At 62.0% G+C, this 24,861-nt stretch overlaps 2 protein-coding genes across 2 annotated transcripts; one reads left to right on the plus strand and one right to left on the minus strand.

The window, feature by feature from the left end:
* Nucleotides 1–1,082: 1,082 nt before the first annotated feature.
* Nucleotides 1,083–3,116, plus strand: THPO (thrombopoietin). Its single transcript, XM_071437951.1, has 5 exons — nt 1,083–1,277; nt 2,060–2,187; nt 2,270–2,356; nt 2,562–2,726; nt 2,825–3,116. The coding sequence occupies exons 1-5, from the start codon at nt 1,238–1,240 to the stop codon at nt 3,005–3,007; spliced, it is 603 nt and encodes a 200-aa protein (XP_071294052.1). The 5' UTR covers nt 1,083–1,237; the 3' UTR covers nt 3,008–3,116.
* A 404-nt stretch (nt 3,117–3,520) lies between these two features.
* Nucleotides 3,521–5,978, minus strand: POLR2H (RNA polymerase II, I and III subunit H). The gene is made up of 5 exons (XM_071437950.1): nt 5,820–5,978; nt 5,357–5,440; nt 4,572–4,665; nt 4,141–4,224; nt 3,521–4,020 (listed from the first exon to the last, which is right to left on the minus strand). Exons 1-5 carry the CDS (start codon nt 5,890–5,892, stop codon nt 3,903–3,905), a joined length of 453 nt encoding a protein of 150 aa, XP_071294051.1. The 5' UTR covers nt 5,893–5,978; the 3' UTR covers nt 3,521–3,902.
* Between the last annotated feature and the right edge of the window lie 18,883 nt (nt 5,979–24,861).

The raw sequence follows: 24,861 nt of genomic DNA on the forward strand, positions 1-24,861 counted from the left end.
GGGGCAGGTGGAGCGGGGCACGGTGTTTACTTTAACTGCTGTCACCCGGCCAGGCGCTGCCGGGAACTGCTGTCCCTGGGGACAGTGCTGGGAACGTGCGAGAGAGAGAGCCGGGGTGTGAGAAGGAAACGCAGGCGCTGCAGGGAGACAGGAGCGGAGGATGTGTGCTGGGAGGGGGGTGTTTCCCAAAGGGAAACCGTGGGGGGCTGCCGGGATGGAGGCTTATCTGAGCACAGGCCTGACGCATGTCGGGGTGAGGGTGCACGTGGTGGTGTGTACCCATGAGCAGTACAGGGACACACACGTACACATGGGCATGGGGATGTGCACCCCCTGCCAGAGTGCCCAGCAAGAGCTGACTTTGCCAGGGAATGTCACAGCCATGCCATGGCATGGTGCTGAACAGGCCCCTGTGCTTCTACCCAGGCAGGGGGCATCTGTGGGTGCCTCACCCTGCCCAGTCCCAACCAAGACCCCTGTGAAACAACCCTGGGGCCATGCACTAGCCATGACCCCTGTGATCGTAGCCCTCCCCAGCCCAGAGGGATCCCATGAACCACAGCCATCCCAGGAGTCTCCAGCTCCCTGAGTCACCTCTGGTGGATGCAGGGGTCAGAGCATGACTCTGTTTGAGGGTCAACAGGGATGGGGCCTAACAGGGTAAAAGTTACCATGGATGAAGTCCACCTCTGGGAGAGGGTCACCAGGATTTTAGTCCAGCTCTGGGGTGGCTTTTGTACCTGGCTGCCACAGCCAGGAGCAGGACTTCATTAGGGCTGATAATCCCGGGGCTGTCCAGTGCAGGATCACTGACACCATCTCTTCTGCAGGTGCCAGGGCTACCCTCTACCCCTGGACAGGCCCAGCTGAGGCACTGAGGTGCTGGCCACTGAGCGCTCAGGCCCGGGGCCAGGTGAGCAGCCACGGAGGGCGCCCAGGGACGCCCTTCCCGTGCCCCGAGCCAAGGGAGGAAGCGGCCGGAGGCAGGAAGCCTTTCCCCGGGCCCGGGGCCCCCGCTGCGATTTTGCTGGAAGGTCAGGGCGACACAACAGGAAATCGTGCTGCCTCGGCGGGGCGGCCAGGCCGGAGGCGCGGAGCCGCGCCGAGCTGTCCCGGGGCCGCCGCCGGCTCTGGCCCTCCGTCCCGGCCGGGCGGCCCGCGGGGAACCCGCGCCACCGCTGCCCTCCATGGAAGGGGGACGGGAGCCAGGGAGCAGCCGCCGGCCCCAGGGTGGAAGATGCAGGGCCGAAGCCCCCAGCCGAGCATGGAGCTAAACAGTGAGTGTGTGGCTAAAGGGGGGACCGGGTGCGCAGGAAGGGACTGTGGGTACTGTGGCCCCACAGCCAGAGCGTCCCCAGCACAATGAGTCCCACAGCTGGGCACCAAACCCCAAGGGTGGCTCTGGGCTAGTTGGACCTGGCCAGTGCCAGCCTGTGAGGACAAGCAAGCATCTCTCCATGCCCATCGCAGGTAAACAGCTGCACTGAGGATTTTTGGTGTAGTGCCAGGGCAGGCAGCGAGGCAGGCAGGAGGCTGCAGAGAGGGCGTGGAGAAGCTGGCAGGGTGGGCAGTTGCTGGGCACAGTGGTGTGCAGTGGCATTGGGGAAGGCAGAGCCATCAGGGGAGCGCTCAGCCAGGGCAGCAGCCAGGAGCAGATGTTCCCTGCGGGACACTGCAGGCTGGGATTCCCCGAAGTGCACATGACGCCTGGAACTGCTCTTGGCAGGGATCCGGAGGGCTGGCCCTGGTCTGCACAGGGAGTACAGCCCTGCTTCCCTGCCTGCAGCGTGGCCGAAAAACCTGGCAGACGTGGCTGTGCGGCCCCTTGGCACACACCACCGGCACGGAAAGCGCGGCCTCCCCCGTGAGCACCGGCACCCCTCGCTGGCTGACCGGAGAGCAGCACCGGGCCCTCCTCAGCCTCTCACACCGCCCTCTGCACCCCCTCCGCGGGGCCGTCGGGACCACCGAAGGGCTGGGGAGAGGACTGCAGGTGGCTCTGGGCTGACACTGCCCAGGGAGGCTGGCACAATGTACAAGGCAACCCTATCTCCTCCAGGACTGCTCCTCCTCACATCCTTCCTCCTGCACGTGAAAGAGGACCGTGCCAGCCCAACACGGCTGGTCTGTGACAGCAGACTTATCCAGAAGTACATCATGGAGGCCAAGGACATGGAAAAGAGAGTGGTGAGGATAGAGTCCCCACAAAACCCAAGACCAGGGACATGCACAGTTCCTGGCACCTCACTTTGATGTTTCTCCTCACCAGGGCCAGTGCCAGGCCCTGCCTGCACTCAGGTGCCCTGCAGTGCTGCCCTTGGTGGACTTCACTTTCCAGCAGTGGAAATCCAAATCGGTGAGAGGGGCTGGGAGGAGGGTGCTGGCACTGGTGTGCCAACAGGACTGGAGAAGGAACCTTGGGTTGGCAGAAGCACCAGAAATGCTGAACAAGATGCTTGTAGGCATATCTGGTGGCACAGGGAGGGTAGAGGACTCCATCCAGACCTAAGGTGAGCACAGAAAGCAACAAGGCCCTGGGGGGTCACTGTCTGCTCCCCCAGAACGAGACCAAGCGGCGGGAGATCCTGTGTGACCTGGCCCTGCTGCTGGGTGCTGCAGCAGGGGCCCAGGGCCAGGTGAGCGACGAGTGCGGGGCCAGGCAGCTGAGCCAGCTTTACCGACATGCCAACTCCTTCTTCCTGCTCCTGCAGACCTTCAGCTGGGAGGTGAGACCTCCCCACACGAGCCAGACCACCCCAGCACAGGTGCCAGCTGGGCTGGGTTGGGTGCAGCGGTGTTTGTCACCCCTCTGTCCCACTCTCAGGCAGGACACTGGGAGCCGAGCTGCTCCCCACACTCCATGGAGCAGACCCACATCTCCAGCATTTTCCTCACCTACCGGCAGCTGGTACAGGGCAAGCTGCGCTTCTTCTTCTACGACCTGGCCACGGTCTCATGCAAGCAAGGACAGGGGGACAGCAGAGATCCTCCATGTGGGGCCCAATGAGGCTGCACACAGGGTTCAACCACAAAGCAATGCTGGAGCAATCCTGCAGGACACTAAGCTGTGCTCTGGGTGCCCAGGAAGATGCCCACAGGGAAGGGGTTGGCACCTGCTACTCAAGTCTTCACAACTGTGCAATGCGTGGAGGCAAACAGTGACACTCACGTGCCAGCAGGCACAGGCCCTGCTCCCAGCTGGGCAGGCACCTCTACTGTGAATGCTTTTTGATTAAAGAGCTATTTTTCTAAAGAGTTGTGTGTGTCCTTGTGCCTGGAGCAGAAGTCAGCTCCTCTGGGACATGCTCCCAGTTCTGCCCAGTGCCCGCTCCCAGCCATGGCAGCTGCCAGTGCTGCAGGATCCCCCAGCATGGCCTGAGCTTCCACTCTTCCTCTCTGCACCCACCTGCTGCAGGTTTGGACTCCCCATCCTTTGGGAAGTGGTAGGGTCCCCCCTTAGCCCCTGTGCAGGTATATCCACTCCCTGCCAGCCTTGTCTCTCAGCAAGCAGAGCCAGGTGTACAAAACATCCCAGTTTAATCAAACCCAAGGCAGCCTGCCTCAGGATGGCTCCTGAGGGAATGGTCCCCAGAGGGAGGCAGGCAGCTGTCCCAGACTGGTTGCTCCTGGACAGTGCCAGGGCTGTTGAGCACAGGTGAAGGTGAGGAGATGCCATCAGGCAAGACTGGAGCAGCCAGCATGATGTCCACTCAGATGTCAGGCACCTCTCTCCTCACAAACAGAGATGTGGATCCCAGCAGGAGTCAGAAGACACTGGGATGAGGAGGGGGACTGCCCCTGCCTCCTCAGCTCTGAAGAGGCTGGGCAGCATGGATGCTGGAGCAGAATGTGGGCTCTCAGGGCTCCAGCTGGATGTCTGTGGGGCAGCCCATGGAGGTGTGCTAGAAGGCCAACTTCTTCATCAGCAGGTAAACACGAGAGTCCACCTCAAACCCATGCAGGTTGTTTGCGTCTCCCTGCAGCCGCATGAGCAGCCCCCCGTAGGACACATAGGCAGAGCTGAGGTGGGAGGAGAGCAGTAGTGAGAGCAGGGAATCCCACGGAGAGCCGAGCCCAGATCCCAGAGCTCTCCACCCCACCCCACCCAGGGCACTGTGTCCCCCCTCTCGAGGCACTCACAGGCGCGTGGCCGCCTCCGTGGAGGTCTCGTCCCCCTCGATCCGGTACACCTTGCCGTACATCACGTACTCAAACTGGTCTGCCCTGCAACAGCACAGCCTAAGGTCAGCAAGGAATCAAACCTGGCCGTTCCCCAGCTCAGTGTCCTCTGGGAGAAGGTACCTCCCAGTTACAGTCAGTTAGACTGGAAAACACCTCTCAGATCATCAAGTCCAACCTGCAACTGAACACCAGTTCATGGCACAAGTGCCACATCCAGCCTTTCCTTAAACAATTCTAGGGATGGTGACTCCACCGTCCTCCTGGACAGCCATTCCAATGTTTAATCACCCCCTCCACGAAGAAATTCCTCTTAGTGTCCAGCCTGAAACATCCAGCCTCAGCACTGCACTGTGTCCCTGTCTCCCACCCATCCCAGCTGTGCCCTGTACCTGGAGGGCCGGTCATCCGTGGGGTTGTACTCGCCGTCGTCCAGGGTGCCATCCTCATACAGGGTGCTGGCGATGACCAGGCGGAATTTGTCCCCTGTGAGGAAGCCAGAGCAGCATTGAGAAGGTCAGAGCACAACGAGAGCAGTAGCACACACAGCCAGAACTCAGGGAGGGTAAAGGGCCACCCTGGCAGGGGGTGCTGAACAAACTCTATCCCTGCTGCCAGTCCTCCAACAGGACTGTGGGGAATGTGTGAAAGGTCACACTGGATCCTGTGTGTCCTTGTTGCCTACATCATGGAGGAAACCAGAGCCACAGGGACGCCACTGCTGGTGTTTTCAGGGGACACAAGAAGATATTTACTTATATCCCCAAGAGAGCTTGGCTGGACCCTTGGGCAGGTACATGAGCCCCCTGCAGCATCAGCTTCAGCCCTTCTGTGTTTCATAAAGGGTAATATTCTCTTTTGCACACATTCTGTGTATTTAGCTGCAGAAGTTAATTTCAGGAGTTCTCCCTTAAAGCCAGGTTACCACCAGCTGAAGCAGCTTCCCTAGACAGCATCTGTGGGGAAAGGGACAGAGGTGACCCAAATGACAGGGAGGTGAAGCAGAAACCCAGCTCAGCCTCAGTAGCCTAAGAGTGCCCTGAGCTCCTGTCACCTGGGGACAACCCAGGGGCACAAGGAAGCCTGAGGCAGCTTATTCCTTGATCACAGCAATTCCCGACTCTACCCCCTCTAACCTCGCCCACCCAAGCCGACACCGGCTGTGCCGATGGCTCACCGAGATCCACGGGATAGATCTGGATGTTCACGTCCAGGATGAGATCCATCTTGAAGGACTCGCTCTCGCAGTGCAGGCGCGACACTGGGGAGAGCAGCAGAGTCAGGGACAAGGACAGAGAAGATTCGCGAGGGCTGGATGGGAACAGGGTCATCTTCCCTCCCCGGGCTGGGTAGGAACAGGGTAATCTTCCCACCCCAGGCTGGCACCGGAGCCGTTTTCGGTGGGCTCGGGATGGATGCCAGAGCCCGGCAGCCGACGGAGGTGTGCACAGGCAGGGAGAGGAACACGGTGGTAGAGGAATGCACGCCACAGGGCCCGCGGGCTGGGGGCGGCACAGCAGCCGGGCGGGGGAAGCCCCGGGGAAGGGGGGCGCTCTCGGGGCCGCCAACACGCGGAGGGACCGGCGCCGGCGGGAGGGGAAGACGGGGGACCGGGAGAAGCGGGCCGGGGCAGCACTCACCGCGGTCGAACTTCTTCCCCTCAGGGTCGATGTCCTTCACGTCGAAGATGTCCTCGAAGAGGATCCCGGCCATGGCAGCGGCTCCGCTCCCGGCGCCGCTCCCGCCAGGCGCGCAATGATGACGTAACCGCGCCGCCACGGCCGGGCGGAAGCGGCTTCACGGTGGGCGGGACCCGTCCCCGCCAGGCCCGGCGGGAGCGCGCGCCGTGCCCGTGTCCCCGGCCGCGCGCGCGGCCGGCAGGGGGCGCCGCCAGGCCGCGGATGGAGCCGCGCGCCAATGCCCCGCCCCCGGCACCGAGCGGGCACCGCAGCGCCCCCGCGCGGCGGGAACCGGGACTCCCGGGAGCGGTCCGGGGGGTATCGGGAGGGGTCCGGGGGGTCCCGGGAGGGGTCAGGGGTGTCCTGAGTGGGGTCCGGAGTGTCCTGAGTGAGGTCAGGGATGTCCCCGGGGGAATCAGGGATGTCCCGGAAGAGATCCGAGGTGTCCCGAGTGAGGTCCGGGATGTCCCGGGAGGGGTCCGGGGTGTCCTGAGCGGGGTCCGGGGTGTCCCGGGAGGGGTCCGGGGAGTCCCGGGAGGTGTCAGAGATGTCCCGCGGGGCTCTTGCAGCCCGTGTCCCACCCTCCCCGCAGGGACAGAGGGGCTTCACCCGCGCTACCCGATGCAGCTGGACATCGGTGTGATGAGCTGCGCGGACTCAGCCAGCGATGGGTCTCGGGGCTGCCGCCCCCACCGGCTTCTTCCTCCTCGCCCGCCAGCCACGGCGGGAAGGGACGTGTGACCGCGTCCCCCGTGTCCTGCCGGTGAACCGTGAGGGGAGCAGGGGGGGTCTGGCACGGCCGGGGGCTGCTCGCACGTTGGGCGCCACGGGGTGCTCCGTGCTTGGCATGCGGTCGGGAGCTGCCGGTGCGGGTTCAAGAGTTCAGCCCTGTCCGCCGCGTTCCCCGAATGCCACCCGCAGCCCGCCTGAGCGAATTCCTCCCTGCCTCAGGAGAGGCCGGGCAGCGGGGACCCTGCGCCTCGTTTGTGCCGCGTGTGCCCGCCCGGATGTGGCACAAGGAAGGCTGGTGGAGCCGGCAGGTGTCCCCTCCCCGTGCGATGGGGACTGCGGAGGGCGGGTGGCACGGCGCTCTGTGTGAGTCACATGCCACCATCTCCCTGGGGACCACCAGGTCGTGAGCGGAGACATCTATGGCTCCCCGTGTGTGCCCCTATGCCTGCAGCGAGGTGGCTTCGTGGGGACACAGTCCCTGCTGTCCCCAGGAACCAGACATTTCCAGGTCGTGGTCCGGGATGGCACCAGAGCCAGGTTGCCCCAGTATCCTCACCGAGAGGCCTGTCACAAGATGCCCGTGGTTCCCAGACACAGGTGTGACCTCTGCATGGCACATCCCCTCCGTGACACGGTGCCAGCGCATCCTCACGCATGCCTGGGGCGCAGGCAGCGGGACGGGGCAGGGGGTGACACGCAGCGGGGACACTGGCGTGAAGGGCGGTGCTGCTGCCAGGGGTCTGGGGATTCGTCGGGGAGCGTGGGCGGTTCACGGCGGGGTCACCCCGCGGCGGTGGCACTCAGCAGGGACAGTCTTAATGCGCTGGGACGGAACCTCGGCTCCTTCTAATCATCGCCTGGCTGGTGACTCCCCCAAGCCCCGCTGCCCCCTCCCCACTCTGTCCACCCTGGCTCGGGGAGGGGCAGGAACCTCCTCCTGCCAGAACGCGGTGACCACAGACAGGCTCCCCTCTGGCGCAAGGTGAGGTGTGGACCCTTGCCCAGATTCCTGAGCCCTCCCGGCATCCTGCATCCCGCGGGCCCGCTGGTTTGGGGGGCAGGACTGGGCTGGGGCAGGGGACCGGGACACCCCTGAGCGAGGGGCTGCGGGGGACACCCGAGGCTGTGCAGGTTGCCAGGGGGTGGCAGCAGCACACCGAACATGGCAGGACAGCCCCGGGGTGTGCCGGAACGGAGGGAGTCCCAGCACAGCCAGGCTCACCAGTACGACCAGTCGCCCTTTCCTGAATGGTCAGGGTGCCGTCCTGGAGGGATGTGACCTGCTTGTTGGACACCAGCCGGCCGGAGCAGGGTGGTGTGGGGGCCAGGGCTGTTTTTCGGGGAGGTGTCCATGTGCCAGCCCCCCGTGTACTCAGGGATACTCATTGGGATCCTGATGTGATTCAGGCTGGAAGGCCATGGCAAAGCTGTGCCCCCTGCTTGGATGCTCTCAGGGCCACTGCAGGGTGACACAAAGGGCTAATCCCACCTGGCTGTGCCTGTCTGCCCCTGCTGAGACCTGGCACAGTCGGTACAGGCCAGCAGGCCACTGGGGCTGTGCTCAGCAGCCGGCCAGGCAGCCCCAGGGGTGCTGTGCCCAGCGACCCTGCCAGCCTGCCCTGCCGTCTGCCTCCCCACAGCTGAGCGCCCATCCTGGACAGGGTCATGGGCATGCAGCCACCTCCAGAGCCAGATGGGGAAGGGGGGATGGATTTCCAGATGCCCCACAGATGCCACAGGATCACAGTGGCAGCAGGAGGCTGGCACAGCCCTGAACCTCCTGAGCTCTGGCTGTGTAGCAGGACCACGATGCCAAGAGCTGTCCTTGTCCCTAAGCCCTCTCCTTGGCCCCGTGCCCACGCAACCCTTGGGGCAGGGTTGGCCGGGGGGTTGCTGGCCCTGGTGTAAATCTGGCCCAGGCTGGCAGAGGATTTTGCTTTCCCCTGCACTCCATGCCCATCTGCCCTGGCTGTGCCGTGTGCCGGCTGCTCCACTGACCCCGTGCCATGTGCCATGCCATGCCATGCCATGCTGTGCCATGGGAGTGTGGGTGGCCATGTGAGTGGCATGTGAGGGCCTCATGTACCCAGCTAACAGCAGTTCTGTGCAGATGGGCCTGGCAGAGGAGCTGGGGGGCTGGGGCCAGCACTGCCTTCGCTGCTGTTGCCCAGGGAGCGCCTGTTTGCCAGCCAGGTGCTTGGCGTTGCCTCCTTATCTGGGATTAAACAAACTCTCCTCAGATCCGCTGCCAGGTGCTGCCCCCGTGCCCGTGGGACCAGTCCTTCCCTACCCTGTGCCCCTCCATGCCTGCTGCCCTTCCTCCATGCTGGGAAGTCCACGTGTTCCTGGGGCGAAGAACCCCCAAATACTGGATCCGGGCTGCCCTTGCTCTGGTGGTGCAGTAGCCCCTGGGGTCTCTGTGCGAGGCAGGCAGCACGTCCAAAGCAGGGCACGGAGAGGGACCATCTCTGGCTCTGCCTTGGGGCATCCCCAAACCAAAACGGGACCTACACCTTGGCCAGGGAGGTGTGTGTGCCCCAGTGTGATGAATCCTGGCAGCAGCAGTGCTGTGGTGCCAGACTCCCCAGAGCAGGGGTACAGCCCCCTCCTTGTTGGCCGCTTGCTGTTATCTCCTGCCGATAAATTATACAACACAAACGCCTTTGAAAGGCAGCCAGGCCTCCATCCGGTGGGGCGGCCTTTGGGGGCCCCACATCAGCCATCGTGGGCTGCTGCCAGCTGCTTTCCCTGGGAGGGGGACAGGGACAGGGTTTGGGCACTGCCCTGGTGCTGGGGTGCTGGGGATGGGCTCACGGGCTGCAATACGGACCCGACGGCAAAGCAGAAGAGCAGAGGGGGTGCAAAAGCTGCCTGCACCCCATGCCCACACCTGCTGCCTCAAGTCTGCCTGCACTGCTGCCCGTGCCCTGGGCTGGACTCCTGGCTGGTGTGCCCACATCCTGGTGCCCAGTGTGGGTGTGGGGCTGGGGGCCGGCACTTCAGAGGGAGCACAATCCCTGTTATCCCTGTTATCCGCCGGCACAAAGGAGCCGAAGGGCCGCTGCCGTTGGGAAGCAAACAAGGGATTGGTGAGGCCAGGAAGGTGGGCAACGGCCTGCACCTGCCATGCTGGAATCCCTGCCCATCCCAGTGGGGCAAGGAGCAGGGAGGCACTGCCCCGTGCTGAGGAATGGGGGTCTCCCCTGCACCCCAGTGTCGGGAGCCAAGGCCACTGCTGTCGGCAGCCCCGGGCAGTGCTGCCAGCCCGTGTTGTGCACCCCTCTGCTCTCCCACCCCATGGGGTGCAGCAACGTGGCCTCTCCGGGTGCCCATCCCTGCACCCTGCTGGGCGAGTCCCCACCTGGGCTGGGGGTCGGGCAGGAAGAGATGAAGCCGAAATTAAGCTGTTAATGAGCCCGTCTGTCACCAGGCCACCAATTACCCGGGCTGGGAATGAGGAGATGATGGAGCATGACTGGGGGAGAGGGGCAGGATGTCGGGGTCTCCAGCATGGAGGCAACTGGGGGGGTGTCACCATCTCTCTGCAACTTCTTCATCGCCACCCCAGGCACATCCTGTGGGGTGAGGGACAGAGGGGACCAAGGGGTGACCATGCCATAACTATACCAGAAGCCCCAAGATATCAGATTAGAACTTTCTTTCTCCTCACTGAGGAATTCAACCCCAGCCACTGTCCCTCACCAGCACAGGGGGTGTCACCAGTGTCATGAGCTGGCTGATCTCTGCAGTCAGAGCTTGAAGGGGGCTGTGCATACAAGGAGCAGAGTCAGTGACTGTACCCTGGGGATACTCACAGACCCTCTGGGCTGCTCCTGGCCCCTGGGAAGGGGTACAACAACGAAGGGGGCTCACACCACCCCCTCCTGCTTCACCTTGCTCAGTTCTCTGTGGTGCATGGCAGAGGGCCCTGTCTCTGTCCCTGTCCCCAGCTGGGATGGGCCAGGGAGGCCGAATTCCTCCGGGCTGGTGCTGATGTCAGTTTTTCCGTGGCACCTCTCGGAGTGGGGCCGGGTGCCTGTCCGGGCTGGCAGAGGGACAGGCCATCTCCCCAGCTGTCATCACAGCCGCCTGTCCCCATGACGGCCCTCAGCGGCACCCGGCCCCAGGAGGGACCTGGGGGCTGCTGGAGGCTGGTCTGGGAGTCTGCAGGAGCGAGCTCCTGCTCCTTCATGATGGAAAGGGCTCCGTGCTGGACACTGGCAGGGTCTGGCAGCTGCCTGCCATGCCCCTGCCAGACCCATCAAGCTGGAGGGTGGGCTGGGATGAAGGCCGTGGGATTTTGCTGGGTTCGGAATTAACTTAACAGCTTTGGAAGACAAACAGATTAGGGAGCTGCAGGGATCGGGGCGAGGATCATCTAAATTGGAAACAGAGGCAGGCAGCAGATCCTGCACAAGCTCCACTGCCCCTACCCAAATCCCCATCCCTGCAGCCCAGGGTCCCTCTGTGGCACCTCACAGTCCCCTCCCATGACCAAGCTGATGGTGGGGCTGATTGGGGGTGGCTCTTTCTTCCAGTCTGGGTCTTGGCCACACGTCAGCAACCTCTGAGCATTGCTGCCTTCCCCTTCCCTTTCCCTGCCTGTCCCCTGCCTGCTCTCAGTGCCCCCTTTCCCCAGCACCCTGCATCCCCACTGCATCCCAGCCATGTCCCCTCACACCTCTCTTCACATGCCATGAAGCCACAGTTCCGAAATAGGCGCTCCCAAAATAAGCTTCCTCCTTGAACTCCATAAATCTCAGCAAAGCACTGAGTCATGGGGTCAGTCCTGCAGTCCCCTTTGCTGGCAGGGTGCCCTGCCCCATCCCCACGTGTCCCTCCTGGCACCCCAGGAGGGTTTGGGGCCGTGTTGCTGCCCTGATAGTATCAGGTCCTGGGGGCAGCCCCACTCACTGGAGATCAGATCACAGTAATGAACAACAGCTGGGCATGGGGGCTGGGAACAGGGAATAGAGGGGACAGCCCTGTCCCCCCTTCAGCAGCCAGGCACACTTCTGGGGACACTGGGCAGCATCAGACCAACAGGCTTCACTGCCCTTTTTAGGGTGACACCCCCATGGCAGGACCCCCAGTGCTATTCATGACCTGAGCCTGGCATCTCTCAGCCAGGTTTTGATGGCTCAGTGGGGAGAGAGTGCCTGGCCTGGGGGTCCCCGAGGAGGAGGGGGCCGTGGCAGGGAAGGCTGGATGCGGGCACAGTCAGTCTCCCGCTGCCGCGGCCCCCCCGGCGCCCCCGTCCCCCTCCCGCCCCCGCTTCCTGCGCAGGCGGCCCGGGGAGGCGATGAAAGCAGCCCCAGCAGATGTTTCTGGCTTGTTTTCATCTCATTAACTGTTTCCTCTTTTATTATGGGATAAATTATTAATTGTTCAGTGTGAGGAAGAAAGGAAAGAGAAATCCTGACGGAGAACCCGCAGGCTCCGGGGAGGGTAGCGGGCAGGAGTTGGCACAGCCTGGGGCAAGGGGAAGGCAGGGGGGATTTGGGATCTCTAGGGTGGAGGCAGCCCCTTGCAGTGCCACCAACGCCCAGGTGTCCTCCCGAAAAAGGGGGGCAATGTGGGGTGCAGGAGGTGCTCTGGGAGTGGGGCAGGGGCTGGCTGCTGGCACCTGGCCTCTGTCAGCAGCAGGGAAGGTAACCCAGACAGACAGGGCAAAAGGACAGACTGCCCACATGGGACCCCGACATCTGGGCACCAGACTTCAAACCCTCTGCCAGGACCCCCGATCCCTACTCCCCACGCTCTCTGTCCCCCGTGGTCTGAGAATGGACACACTCACTGCACCTCCTGGACAAGGAATGGGGCTCAGCCCCAGCCCTGTCACCCCTGGCCCCCCCAGCTCCCCAGCCCCTGCCCCCCTGAAATATTCATGGCCTGCAATGAGGAGCTAATTTAATTGTCCTGATGAGAAGCTGAATAATTTACGTTCTTTTCGAGCAGGGTCAGGAGACATCATTAGCAGCTGATCTGGGAGCAGGGAGGAGAAGTGGCTGAGCCCCGACCCTGCTGCGTGGAGACACCAGGTGGGCAATGGGAACCCAAAAAGCTTTCCCACCCTGGAACCCCCATGGCTGGGTGGTATGTGCTGAGGTCTGAAGCACCAAACACCTCTGACCATGCTATGAAGCCCCAGCCATGCGGGGTGGGAAATTGTGTCTTCCATGGTCCTGGGATCCTGGTGGGCCCTGAGACACAGCCTCCCTCCATTCTGGGGCCTTGACAATGTTTAAGGCAGTTGTGATCTTTAAGTCTCTTACACATCCCCATCATTGTTGCTTTGGTTTGCAGCCAGCAGGGATGGCTGGGATGAAATATGGCTGGGAGAAGGGCCCGGCGCTCTCCGGATTCCTGAGATAAGGGGACAGGCGGGACAGGGACCTTTATTTACATTTTTTCCTGGAAATTTCAGCCTCTCTCTGGTGAGACCCCATCCGGCTGCCATGAAGATAAGAGGGGCTTGTAGGGGGGCTGCTGGGGGCCAGGATGCCTTTCAGGGGACTTATTACCCCCCCAAGCCCGATTCTCTCCCCAGTCTGTGTGCCCTGTGTGAATGGGGGGCACAGAGGAGCACCAAGGCAGGGCTCGGGACTGGCTCCTTTCCCATCAAAATCCATGTTTCTTCCTTTCCACTGGTTTGACAGAGATCTGGGGGGCCTGATCCACCACATCTCCTCACCCCCAAGGTGTCGAGGGGAAGCTTGGCTGGACCCCACCTTGATGAGGAAGGCACAGCCCGGGATAAATGCTGTTGTGATGGCCATGCCAGGAAATTTCGGGCCAGAGGCCACGGCAAGGGCTGCAGCCGGCTGCCTGATAACGCCTGCATTTCCTCCCGGCGCTGCCCAGCGTCCGCCTGCTGGGGAGGGATGTGGTGTGGGGGTGGCCAGCAGCAGCACCTTGTACCCTGCAGGAACAGCCCCAGCTGGCCCCTGGCCCTAGGGGACACAGCAGGCAGGTCTGGCAGTCCTGCAGTGCTGGGGGTCCCAGGCTGTGCCCCTTGCAGCCCTGGGAACATCCCTGTCCCAGGGAGGGATGGGTGAGGGAGCGGAGCTGCCGGGACCTGCAGGTGCCTCCTGCACCTGAAGCCCCGAGGGTCCTGTCCATGCAGCCCCCACGGGGCCAGCTGGGGAGTCTCCCTGGGAGGTCCAGCAGAGCCAGGACCCGCTGCAGCCACCCCAGATGGCAGAACTGGCTGGGTGGGGGCACAGGGGTGTCCTCACAGCCACGTGTGCAGCCATGGGCACACCTTTGCGCGCACACACACACACACACACACACAGGGCTACATGCGGTATTGATGTCCCAGCACGGACAGACACAGGCACCTCCTCCTGCCCCAGGCACACAGACATGCACAGGCAGGCTCACAGGTGTGCACAGACCTCCATGTTTGCACACAGCAGCACATGTACACCGATACATGCACACCAACACAGCCAGATGTGCACATCAGCAGATGTGTGGGTGTGCACACAAGGGCACTCACGTGTGTGCGTGCGCACACCCAAATCCACACGCACGTGCTGTACATCAACACCCAAGCACACACACGGGTGCTCCCTGTGCATGTGCGCCCCCAAAACCATGCAGACATGAACACACATGACCTCACACACACAGACACAGCCTCCTGTCTCTGTCCTCACGTGTTCTGCCTGCCTGGGTGCCGGTGGGTGCTCCCCGTGCAGCCGCTGCCCTCCAGCCGCTCCCCGGAGCTTGAGATCCAGGAGGAATTTTAAATGTATTGACCCCTGACCCGTCCCTGCCTGTGAGGGGAAGCCAGGCCTTGAGCTGCCCCCAGCCGGATGGGGATGGGGAGCTGCAGGGGATGGTGAGCCCTCAAAGCTCGTGGAGTGCAAAGGGGGCACCCTGCCTTGCTCCCCCTTTTTCTGCACCCCATGTGCCCCCCACCTTGGGGAGCACCAGGAAGGATCGCTCCAAAACCTCGCTGCCTGGAGCACTCACGGCTTGGGGATGCCACAGCTGTGTGCCCCACACCAGGAGGGTTCTGTGGGAGCGGGATGCCCCTGCCATGCCCTCTGCAAAGGGTTCCAGGCCCCCTGCCCTGCTCCTGCCTGGCTCACAGCATCCCTGCATCCCGTGGAGGGGTTGCCGCGATGGCAGTGTAATTAAAAATGCAATTAAGCGCTGCCACTTAGCAGAAAAGTCATACAGTTTGGGGATAATTATCTGACAATATAACAAGTTGCCCAACATTAATCAGGCGCTGATCTGCTCCGGCAGCTGTGCTCCCAGCTCCGGACGCTGCCTTAATGGCATCCTTCAAGAGACAGCAATAAATCAGGCCCTTACGGGGCCCTGGGGCAGCACACTGTCCCCTGCCTGCTCCCTGCCTGCTTTTGGGGACTTTTGGGGTGTCAGAGCAACATCCTTCCCACCGAGCCCCACGGTACTTTGTTCCTGCCTGAGGGTGCTGAGAAACACCCAGGGCAGCAGGGCAGGTTCCAGGGCATCAGCCCTCACCCTAAGTGGAAGGGATGGTGGGACACCCTTGGAACGAGACCTCCTGGTGGGGATGGCTGTGGTGGGGGAGATGCCCGAGGCTGGGGGTTCCCCATTCTTCTCTTTCAAGGGGCAGACAGAAGGCCCTGCTCTCTCTCGGGAAGGCAAAGGGACCCTGGATAGTTGGACAAGAAGTGAAAGGGGCTGCACCGGCTGTCAATGCTGTCAGTGATGTGGGATTTTAACAAGTATTTATGGCTTGTATTTGTCACTGTTAATGAAGCCTTTGCTCTGTAACAGTATGAACTCTGAAGCAGAGGCTGGTCCCACCGCTGCCGAGCCCCAGTGTGGCCTGGGGACCTTATTCATGCCGGGCCAGACCCATACATTTCCCCACCCTAGCTGCCCTCCCACTGCTGTTCCATCTTGGATGCTGAGGGGTCCCAGGCCACAGGGATCCCTCGGTGCCATATCTCCCTGACCTGGAGATGAGTCCTTTTGTGCCCCTTCCCTAAATGTATCCCCACAGCCAATGTGTTGGCACGACTCGCTTGCAGCACGTTCCTCCCATGCTGCTTTGGCAGAGCCCCGAGCTCTGCCGGTCCATGTCCCCATCTCTGTCCCTGCCTGTTCCGGAGGGGGAAGCACAGCCCTGCACAGCTCTGACTTCTAAGGACCCGAGATAAAAGCAGAGCCTTTGTTCGAACTCCGGCCGGCGTGGGCTGGGGAGGGGGAACCACCAGAAAGAAACCAGCAGCTTAACACATTCACTTCGCCCCTAATTTGCCGGTTCTGCCACAAAATCCCATTACAAAGGGCTTAGCGCTGCGCCCAGGAAGAGGTCACCGCCGGGGGCCCCCGAGGAGATTTTCCAGTCACAAAAAGCACGAGAAAAGAGCAACCCCATCTCCCTCGGGCACTCCCCGGCACGGTGAGGGATGGGCGCTGTGTCCCGGAGTCCCCTGTCCCTGCCCTTCTCTCCCACCCTGCACCTGGCAGCGGGGGAGAGCAGTTGCAGAGGTGCAGCTGGGTCAATTCACCTTTGTGACTCCAAAACCAAATAAAATGCGGATTGGCATTGATCCGCAGGTGTTGAGTAGGGCCATAAAACACCGGTTCCAGCAAACGGGCACTGCTGGAGAATCAGCTGCACCTCGGGCTGGCTCCTCGGTTCTGGTGGGGGATGTGGCTGGGGTCGGGATGGGGTGACCCCTCAGCTGGGTGTGCAGGGAGGATGCTGGGAGCTGTGGGGAGCCCCGAGTTGCTCATGGTGTCCCTGTGCCATGGGTCTGGCTGTGCTGGGCTGGACAGAGCTGCCTGCCGTGCTGGGAGCTGTGGGGAGCCCAGAGCTGCTCATGGTGTCCCTGTGCCATGGGTCTGGCTGTGCTGGGCTGAGCAGAGCTGCCTGCCAGCCCTGGGCACCCTGCTGGGGTGGGGGGGATTGGGGGACCCTGACGGTAGGGGGTGTGCATGGGGCTGTGAAAAGGGCAGAGCGGGTACACACAGAGTGCACAGTGGGTTCACACAGCTGGGGCTGGCAGGTGCGAGCTGTGCACGTGGGAAGCACACACCCTGATCGTGGCAGCCCGACACACCTGTGCAGGTGTGCACCGACCCTCAGGGGACAAGGACAGGGCAGCTCCACAAGCACCGCATGGGGCAGTGGCACACACAACAGCTCGGCACCCCGGGATGGGGCACGAACCCCCGCGATGGGGACGGTGCCGGGTTTGGGCACAGCTGTGTGCTCGGCGCGGCTGCTGCAGGCTCGGGCACGCTGGCGGAGCAGGGAACAAGGCTGTCGGCACTGAAAGGAGCGAGGCGAGCGCCCGGGCGGGATGGAAATGAGCCCCCGGGGGTCCGCACAGCACAAAGGCGCCCGCTGGGGTGGGCCGAGACCTTCCCAGCCCCTCGCCACAATGTTTGCAAATACCAAAGGCCACTTGTGGCGGGGCCGCCAGCGGGGAGGGCGAGGGGGCCTCCAGCATCCCCCTCTCACTGGGGGCTCCTCCAGCTCCGCCGTGCCCCACGGATGCCCCATGGCACCCCAGATGGTGAGGCGACGTGGGCAGAGGCTGCCCGCTGCCTTTGTCGGTGTCTCGGGGCTGGAGCCAGGGGAGCAGGGAGTGTCGGGGAGGAATGTCCCCGCTCAATGCCCACCATGCTGGGGCTGACAGCCCTGAAATCGGGTTGTCACATCCCGTCTGGGCAGCCCTTCACCTCCGTTTGTGGGGGCTTGTTCGGCTCCCGCCTCATTCAGCCAACACAAACAGCACTTAACCCTCTGGCTCCCGCCGGCTCCGGGCGGGGACTGCCGGCCCCAAGCAGAGAATTGGCCACCGGGATGTGCCGCTGCCATCCTGCTGCAGCATCTGAAGGGATGATGTGAGATACCCATTGGAGCCAGGCTCTTTAGAAGGGAAGTTTAGGGTCTCTAGGACCCCTCACCCTCACCTCAGAGCCCCCAGTCTGAGCCGGGACTTGCTGCCAGCCCCAGGACTGGGGGCTCACGCCAACCCCTCTGACATCCAACACCTTTCCATTGCTGCCTCTCTTCAGCGCTATGACCACCCTGAGACCCCTTCCCACCCCCCCGCAGGGACACCCACCCCGCAGCAGCCCTGGCTACCAATGGGAGCGGGAGCAGGAGCCTTTCCTTTGACACAATTAAGCAGCCCGGGGTCCCAGCGCCTCGGCTCGCCGCAGTGTGTTAAATTAATGTAGCAGAAAAAATCATTATGCGGGGACACAGATGGAAGTGACCAAGCAGAAAATGCGATGTGCAGCGGCAGAGGACCCCTCTTACCCGTGTAAACACCACGGGGAAGAACAGGTTTCCCAGCTCCCAGGCGAGGAGGTGACCGCAGCCTGCCGGGAGGTTCCCGTCCCTCGCTGCCGCTGGGGCAAGTCCTGGATGCAGCCGGACACGGGGGTCCCATGGGCAGGGGAGGGGGCAGCAGATGGGACCCCCCGGGCAGCAGCCACCTACCCCGGGTCTGGGAGGGCTGGTCAGAGAGCCGGGCAGTGCGTGTGGCCGGGCCTGTGCTCACAATTACCATGTCATTATGTGCCGGCACAGCCGTGCCTAACGGAGCAGAAAAGCGGCCCCTGCTCAGCACCCGTGGGGAAAGGGGTGAGGGGGGAGCACCAGCTACACGTGTACATGTACCCAAACATGTACCCAGCACCCGTCCCCAGGGGTGGGGGCTTATTCCCCAAGTGCCACCACCCAGGATGCCTCTCCCTGGGTGCATGCCGCAGTCTCTCCTGCCTCAGTGGCCCCAACTTAAGGCATCAAAGGGACCTGCACTTACCCTGGGGACCCTCTCAGCCCCCAAGGGAGTTGCACTGGGAAGGGCTTCTGCTCCCCAGGGCAGTAAACCCAGAGTAGACACGGTCCTGGGGCTCGCCCCAGCAAACACTGAGGGCCACAGGGCCACTCTCAGACACCTGGCAGATCAGTAACCACAAACACTGGCAAAGGGTCCCCACAGCAGGACCACACATCTTCCCCATGCAGGATGCAGAGGGAACGGAGGGGTGCTGAGCACATGGGAAATGGGGTTGGATATCACCAAAGCAAACTCATGGGTCCTACCTGCTGTTTGGGCAGGAGCTGGAGCCTCCCAGTTTGAATCCACGGGTGTTTTAGTGGTCTGAGACTGCCCCTGGATATGTGGGAGGCTCCCACCATCACTGGGGGTCCTCAGACAGCTCAGCTCCCCTCCTGGGGGGACCTTATACCCTATGGCCACCTCCAACCTGGATTATCCCCAGCTGGCCAACCTGTGGCAAACAAGGACTAGTTTACTCACTTGTCCTTGTTTGCCAGGAGCTCCCAAGTGCCAGAGCTCAGGTCCTTCCTGTGCCACTTCCCGCTGGGGCTTGCCATAGTGGGACATGAGGATGGACACGAGGTCAGGGGGTGGCTGGACACTGGTGCAGGGTTATCGTGCTGGGGTGGTGGGGGACGATAACCAGAGCGCCCTCCTGTCAGCACTCTGCAGTGTGAAAGTAGGATGGGGACAGGGACAGTCCCCGAGCCCCTGTCCCCCACCTTGGGGACGCCGTGGGATGGCGGGTGCCTGCTCCCTGCTGCCTCCCTGTCTGGCTTTGTTCCCACTGGGCTGTGTTCCCACCCGCCCCATATTCATGTGGGCCCCTTCCCTCCCTGGGGGGCTGCTAATCCCCCCGAAATGGGCCAGGGATTGTTGACCGAGCTGCCGTATCCCTTGAGCAAGCAAGCCTGGGCCCCGCAGCTGCCGCCGGATTAAGAGTCACCCTTTGGCTGCCACAGCCCCGCGCCAAAGCCCTGCCCCCCCAGTGTGCTCAGCCCCCATCCATGGGGGGCAGCCAACAGGACGCCAAGGAGATGGTCACTGGGGCACTGCTGCAGTCCAAACTGACAGGTTTAGTGTGGCTCTGCCAGCCCCCGAAATGCCTGATCTGCTGGGTCTGGCTCGTGTTGGCAGTGCCGGGGGAGTGGGGCCAGGAGCGTGCCAGCCTGCAGGAAGGAGCCCTGGCAGGGCGTTGGTGGTGTGACACTGGCACTGGCATCGGCTGTTCCCCTTCCTGCTGCCACCAGTCGTGGCAGGGGCACAGCTGCTCACAGCAATGGCGCAGGGTGAGGAGCAGCTCTCACGCTCCAGAATTGTGGGTCATTGGAATTACATTAATTAGCGTGTGCTAATGATATCTAATTAACACCCAGCTGTGCTGATGCAGAGCTTTGCTAAGCCAGACACCTGACCCCTGCCCTGCTGCCTCAGTTTACCCACCTGCAGCAGAGTGAGCCTGGCACCTGGTGCTCCATGAAGCCAAGAGGCATCAAACCAACAGGGAAATGTTGCAGGGAGAGGGGACCAGCTGCTGGTTTGTTATCGGGCCAGCCCTGCCAAGTGCCCCATCCGGGGCAGCCTCTGGCTATCTCACTATCTCAAGAGCTCGCTCTGGGTCGGGGTGGATGTGTCCACACACCAAGAGGGTGTTGCTGGATGCCCAAGCCAGGGTGGCTGGGGGGAACCCAGGCATGTCTCAGGGGGTGAATAAATAGAGGTGGGAAGAGCAGAGTATCACAGTTCTGTCTGCTTCTGCTGCAGAGAGGAATGGTGGGGGCTGCTCTTTGTAGGGGAGTCAAGGACCCATGGGTGCTATTCATACCTGGAGAGATTAAAAAAACATGTTTTGACTCCACTAACAAGGCCCCAGAGCCCTGCAGAAGCTTTCATCCTGGTTAAGTGCACAGAGCAGATAAAGGGTCCTCAAGAGTCCCCAAGGAGCTGGCTGAGATGCTTGCTGTCCTCAGTGTGCATTTTTGGTGGCAAGCAACCTGTCCCTCCCTCACAGGGACCCCCTGAGCTCTGCAGCAGCCCCAACAGTGGTGCTGGGCACCTACTAACATGGGCTGTAAAGAGAAAGAGCCCTTTACTCATGCTGTGCCCAGTGGAGCCTCTCCTAGAGTCTCTGCCTCCAGGTGACGCCAGCTCGAGGACGAGCCCTTCTCCCAAACAGCTGGTGTAATGGGTGCCATCCCCTGGCTTGACCCCCCAGGGGCTGTGTGGATATCTGGAGGCTGTGGCTCCACGGGACACAGAGGGTTCCCCAATATCAGCATTTAGGGGCCCACCCCATCTGGGCAAGGGGTTGGAGCAGGGGGAAAGGCTACTTCAGAAACGGCAAACCCCGGCACAAGCTGTCCTGCCTTCAATGCAAGCAGTGAGTGTGAAGTTAAGAGATAAAGAGGGAATTAGGAGATAAAGTCTGGGTAATCCCAGTCGCTCTATGCAATTAAAATGAGCTTCACCCCGCTGTAATTGGATGGAAGCTGCCTGCCAGCGTCAGCGCGGCCGGGAGCGCGGGGCGAGCAGGCGCGGAGGATTCACCGCAGCGAGCACGCAGACTTATCTCCCCGCCAGAAACACCGAGAGGGCAGCGGCACAGAGAGCGGCAGTTAATGAGATGAAAATGGAAAGCCTGGCACAAAGGATTAGCTCCCGGCCCGGCTCTGCTGCTGAAATCCCAAGGTTCCCTGGAAAGGCTTTCCTTGCATCATGGATGCATTCCTGCCTGGGCCTGCTTTGCAGAGGAGGCATGTGCTCAGAGCAGGAAAATTTGGCTCCTCCTCACCGCTTTGACCCCTCAGTTGGAATTGGGCTGTCCCAGCCTCCAGCTCCCCCTGCTCCATCGTATCCGTGCCCCGGTGCCCAGTCTCCCCCCGGAGGGTCCCTGCACAAGATGATCCCTAACAGCATTTACAGCTGCTGGTATTAAGCAGAAATAAAAAACCCCCAAGTGCAGATTAAAAGGACACTGATGGAATGCCAGGAGAAGAATTACAGCCCTAATAAACTGCTGCCTTCTGCTGGGGGTGGGTGACAAGGGGGTTTACGAGGCCATTTAAACTTCACTGTCAGAAAGGTGTATTAAAGCTATAAAGGTCTCGTTGCCTCTCCTGTCCCCTGGATGCTGGAGCATGGCTGTGGTCATAAATCCACCTGCTCGCAGCCTGGGGCGAGGGGCCCAAAGCCCCTTGTCCCTGGGAAAAGCCAGGAAGAGCAGTGAGGCCTCCTCGGCTGGGGTCTTGGGGGGTGACGTCAGTCCTGGCGCGAGATAAATGCCGGCCGCGGGCCGCAGGGACGGGATTATCTCGGCATGGAGGCCTCATCCATCACCCTCTGCCCACCCGCCGGGAGCGTGTGAATGGGAGCCCACAGCCCTGGTGCCAGAGCACCCTGTCCCTGTCCCTGTCCCTGCCTGCCTCCTGGGCCCAAGGGGCAATGGGACAATGGCTGGGACCACAGCACGGCTGCCATCACGCTGTCAGGGACGGCTCCTGCCTCATACCAGCCCCCAGATGTGCTGTGCTACAGCTCCATCCCCTGGGTCCTTGACCCCACGAGCCCCAGAGCTGAGGGTGTTCTGGCCCCTCCCCACTCCTCTGCCCGGCTCTCCCCCATCCCTGCTGTTCTGCCTGTTTGTTTGCACAGCTCTGATGACGCTGCCTCACACACCTCGGCACTCCTGCTCCTGTGCTCCTGCCCCAGGCTTGGCTCGTCCTCCTGCTCTGCTTCCTGCAAACATCCAACACCTCCATGGAGTTTTTACCTCGCTCTGTTCTATCAATGCCTCCTGTGGGGTCCTTCTGTGCCATTGTGGAATGGGGATGGGGTCAGGCACAGGGACAGGGACAGGGATTGGGACAGGGACAGGGATGGGGGTGGTGCTGAAAGGTGCTTTCCAGCAGAAGTCACCTGGCACAGCCTGACTCACCGCCCTGGGGATGGGTCATGGTTTCAGCTTCATCCTCCCGGGGTGCAGTCCTGGTTCCCCGCCTGGGTGACAATGGGGACAGTGGGATGGGGGGAAACTACACCAGGGAGGTGGCAGAATCTGAGCCACCCTGTGAGGTGGTGACATCATCCACCCTTCTTCCCAGGCACCGGTGTGGGGCTGCTGGGGTGGCAGGGATGTGCTGGGGGTTACTGGGGCTGGCTGGGGAGCACAAAGAGCAAGCAGGACTCGAGGCAGGGAGTTAAGGGTGGATGACGGTTGTCTCTCCCCCCAAATATGCTCTGCTAGGAGCCACTCGCTCCCTCCACTGCCCCAGTTTGGAGGCCCTCGGTCCCTGCTGCTTCCCACGCAGGCTCATTAGCGAGTTCAGAGCGAGAAAACCCGTTAATGGCACGAAATGACTTCAGGCTGTGGCATGGGGAGTGGGGGATCCGAGCCCAAACCCTCACACACAGTGGGGCTGCTGCTTTTCCTCTTCCTTTGAACTTCCCCAGCCGCCCCGAGCTGTGGTTCCCTGAGCACGGACCGGGGCAGCTGGGACCATGGGGCACTGTCGCACGTCCCGGATGGTGACAGTGGGGGGGCGACAGTCCCCCTCTTTCGGAGCTCCGCAGAATCCCAGCTACCAGTGGAGGCAAAAGCAGGGGGAAAAAACCCCAAAAAACCACCAAACAACAAATCAAACAATAACCTGCAAAATAAAAACACACTGCAACAGGGCACAGCAGGCTGCGGCAGCCGAGCTCCCCCCGCTCTGCACCGACCCCTCCCCAGGCTCAGCCCGTCCGCCCCGGCTCCAGAGCAGCGCCCGGGTTCGGGCATCACTCTGGGATGTTTGGCTCTCGCAGCACGATGGGTCAAGCCTGGGGCAGGAGCACGATGGCTCTCGCAGCACGATGGGTCATGGGAGTTTTGGTTGTGCCGGGCTCCCGGGAAGGCACGGGCAGGGGGTGCTGGCAGGCTCGGTGCCGGTGCGGGAGCGGCCCGGGCCCCCCGTGACTCAGCCTGCCGTGGCCGAGGCAGAGGTGGGGTAGCGATACCGGAGCTAAAAAAAAACCTGGCCGAGCGCCGGGGAGAGGAAATTTCTCATTAGCCAGAAATGTGTGGCTGAACCAGTCTGACACCCGGGGCGGCCCCCAGCCCCGGCGGCGATACCGGCCCCGGCTCCGGGCGAGATCAAAGCGGGAGAGGGGCAGCGAGGGGGCTCGGCAGCAGCTGGGCTGGGCTTGCTGGGGGACCGGGGCGGGGTGAAGGGTCTCCTCAGCTGAAAATGCCAGATTTAGGTGGCATGAAGGGCTGGGTGGGCAGTGGCATGGGTAACCTGCCATGTGGGGCACAGGCATCAATATCTGTGATGCTTCAGGACTGGGCGGGGGTGTTGGCCAGCGAAACCTGGGTAAGGCAAGCTAGCAGGGATGGGGGCATCTCTGCCTCTCGCTTCCAGCCATGCCACAGTCCTTTGCTCTCCTCATTCCCAAAGGAGCCAGCGTTTCCAGCCAGGGCAGCCCTTGGTGGGAGCAATGCAGCTCCCTGGCACCTTCCCCAGCCCTACCAGCAAGGCCACCATTGCTTTCCATCAGATTTCCCCTGAAGATCCAGCCTTTCCCAGACCACACTGAGTCAAGGCATTGACCTGGTCTTGTTTAATAACCCAAAGCTGTTTTTTGCCTCCTGGTCCAGTGTTGGGTCAGATTCTGCTCCCCCAACATGGCAGACAGGCGTAGGGTGATTGATGTGGGTGCATTTGCTCGCTGGCTGTGCTGCCAAAGACGATGTCAGCTCCCAGGCATCTGCAAGAGAGCTGCCTCCTGCTCCCCAAGGCAGCCCCTGGCCCTCAGATCCCTTTTTCCAGAACTGGCTGGCAGCTTCTGGGGCTCCTGTCCCCCTGTGGGGACACTCAGCCCTGATGAGGGGCGAGGCTGCAGCCCCAGCAGCAGTGGGCAGGGAGGATGGGCTGTGGTGGTGGCAGATGAGGACGGATGCTGCACCATGTGCAAGTCTTCTGCTAGCAACCAAAGGAGACTGGAAGGAAGGAATGGAAAGAAAATGATTAAAACAATTTGGTTTTTTTTTTTTCATAATTAAAAAAAAAAGCCCTGGGAAAAAGCCGTGTAGGGTCCTGGCACGTGAACAGAGTCTGTAAGTGGTCTTAAAAATTACCAATAAATAATCTTAACGGGAAACAGAAGGAGCAGAACTGGGGTGTTCGTGGGTGTTTCGTGGCTTCTTGTGAGCATGGGAAAATGTGCTGGGTCCTGTCCCTTGTGCTGTGGGGACAGCCCCCTCCCGGGTCATGTGTGTCCTTGGCTCCAGCCTGAGGCAATGACCCGCCTGGCCGCCGTCCGGCCATCCTTGGCTCGGTGGGCTCAGGATGTGGCCCCGGCACGGCTGGGCTTGGCCTTTCCCTTGGGCACAGGGTGGCAGTGGGACAAGGCATGGTGGAGGGTGTGGAGAACGCCTGTGCCCTCCCTGCCCCATGCCTCGTGCTGGCCTGCCGGGT

This window comes from Agelaius tricolor, unplaced genomic scaffold (genome assembly GCF_023055355.1).
Source record: "Agelaius tricolor isolate 1412-34295 unplaced genomic scaffold, bAgeTri1.0.p SCAF_12, whole genome shotgun sequence".
NCBI classification, from domain to species: domain Eukaryota; kingdom Metazoa; phylum Chordata; class Aves; order Passeriformes; family Icteridae; genus Agelaius; species Agelaius tricolor.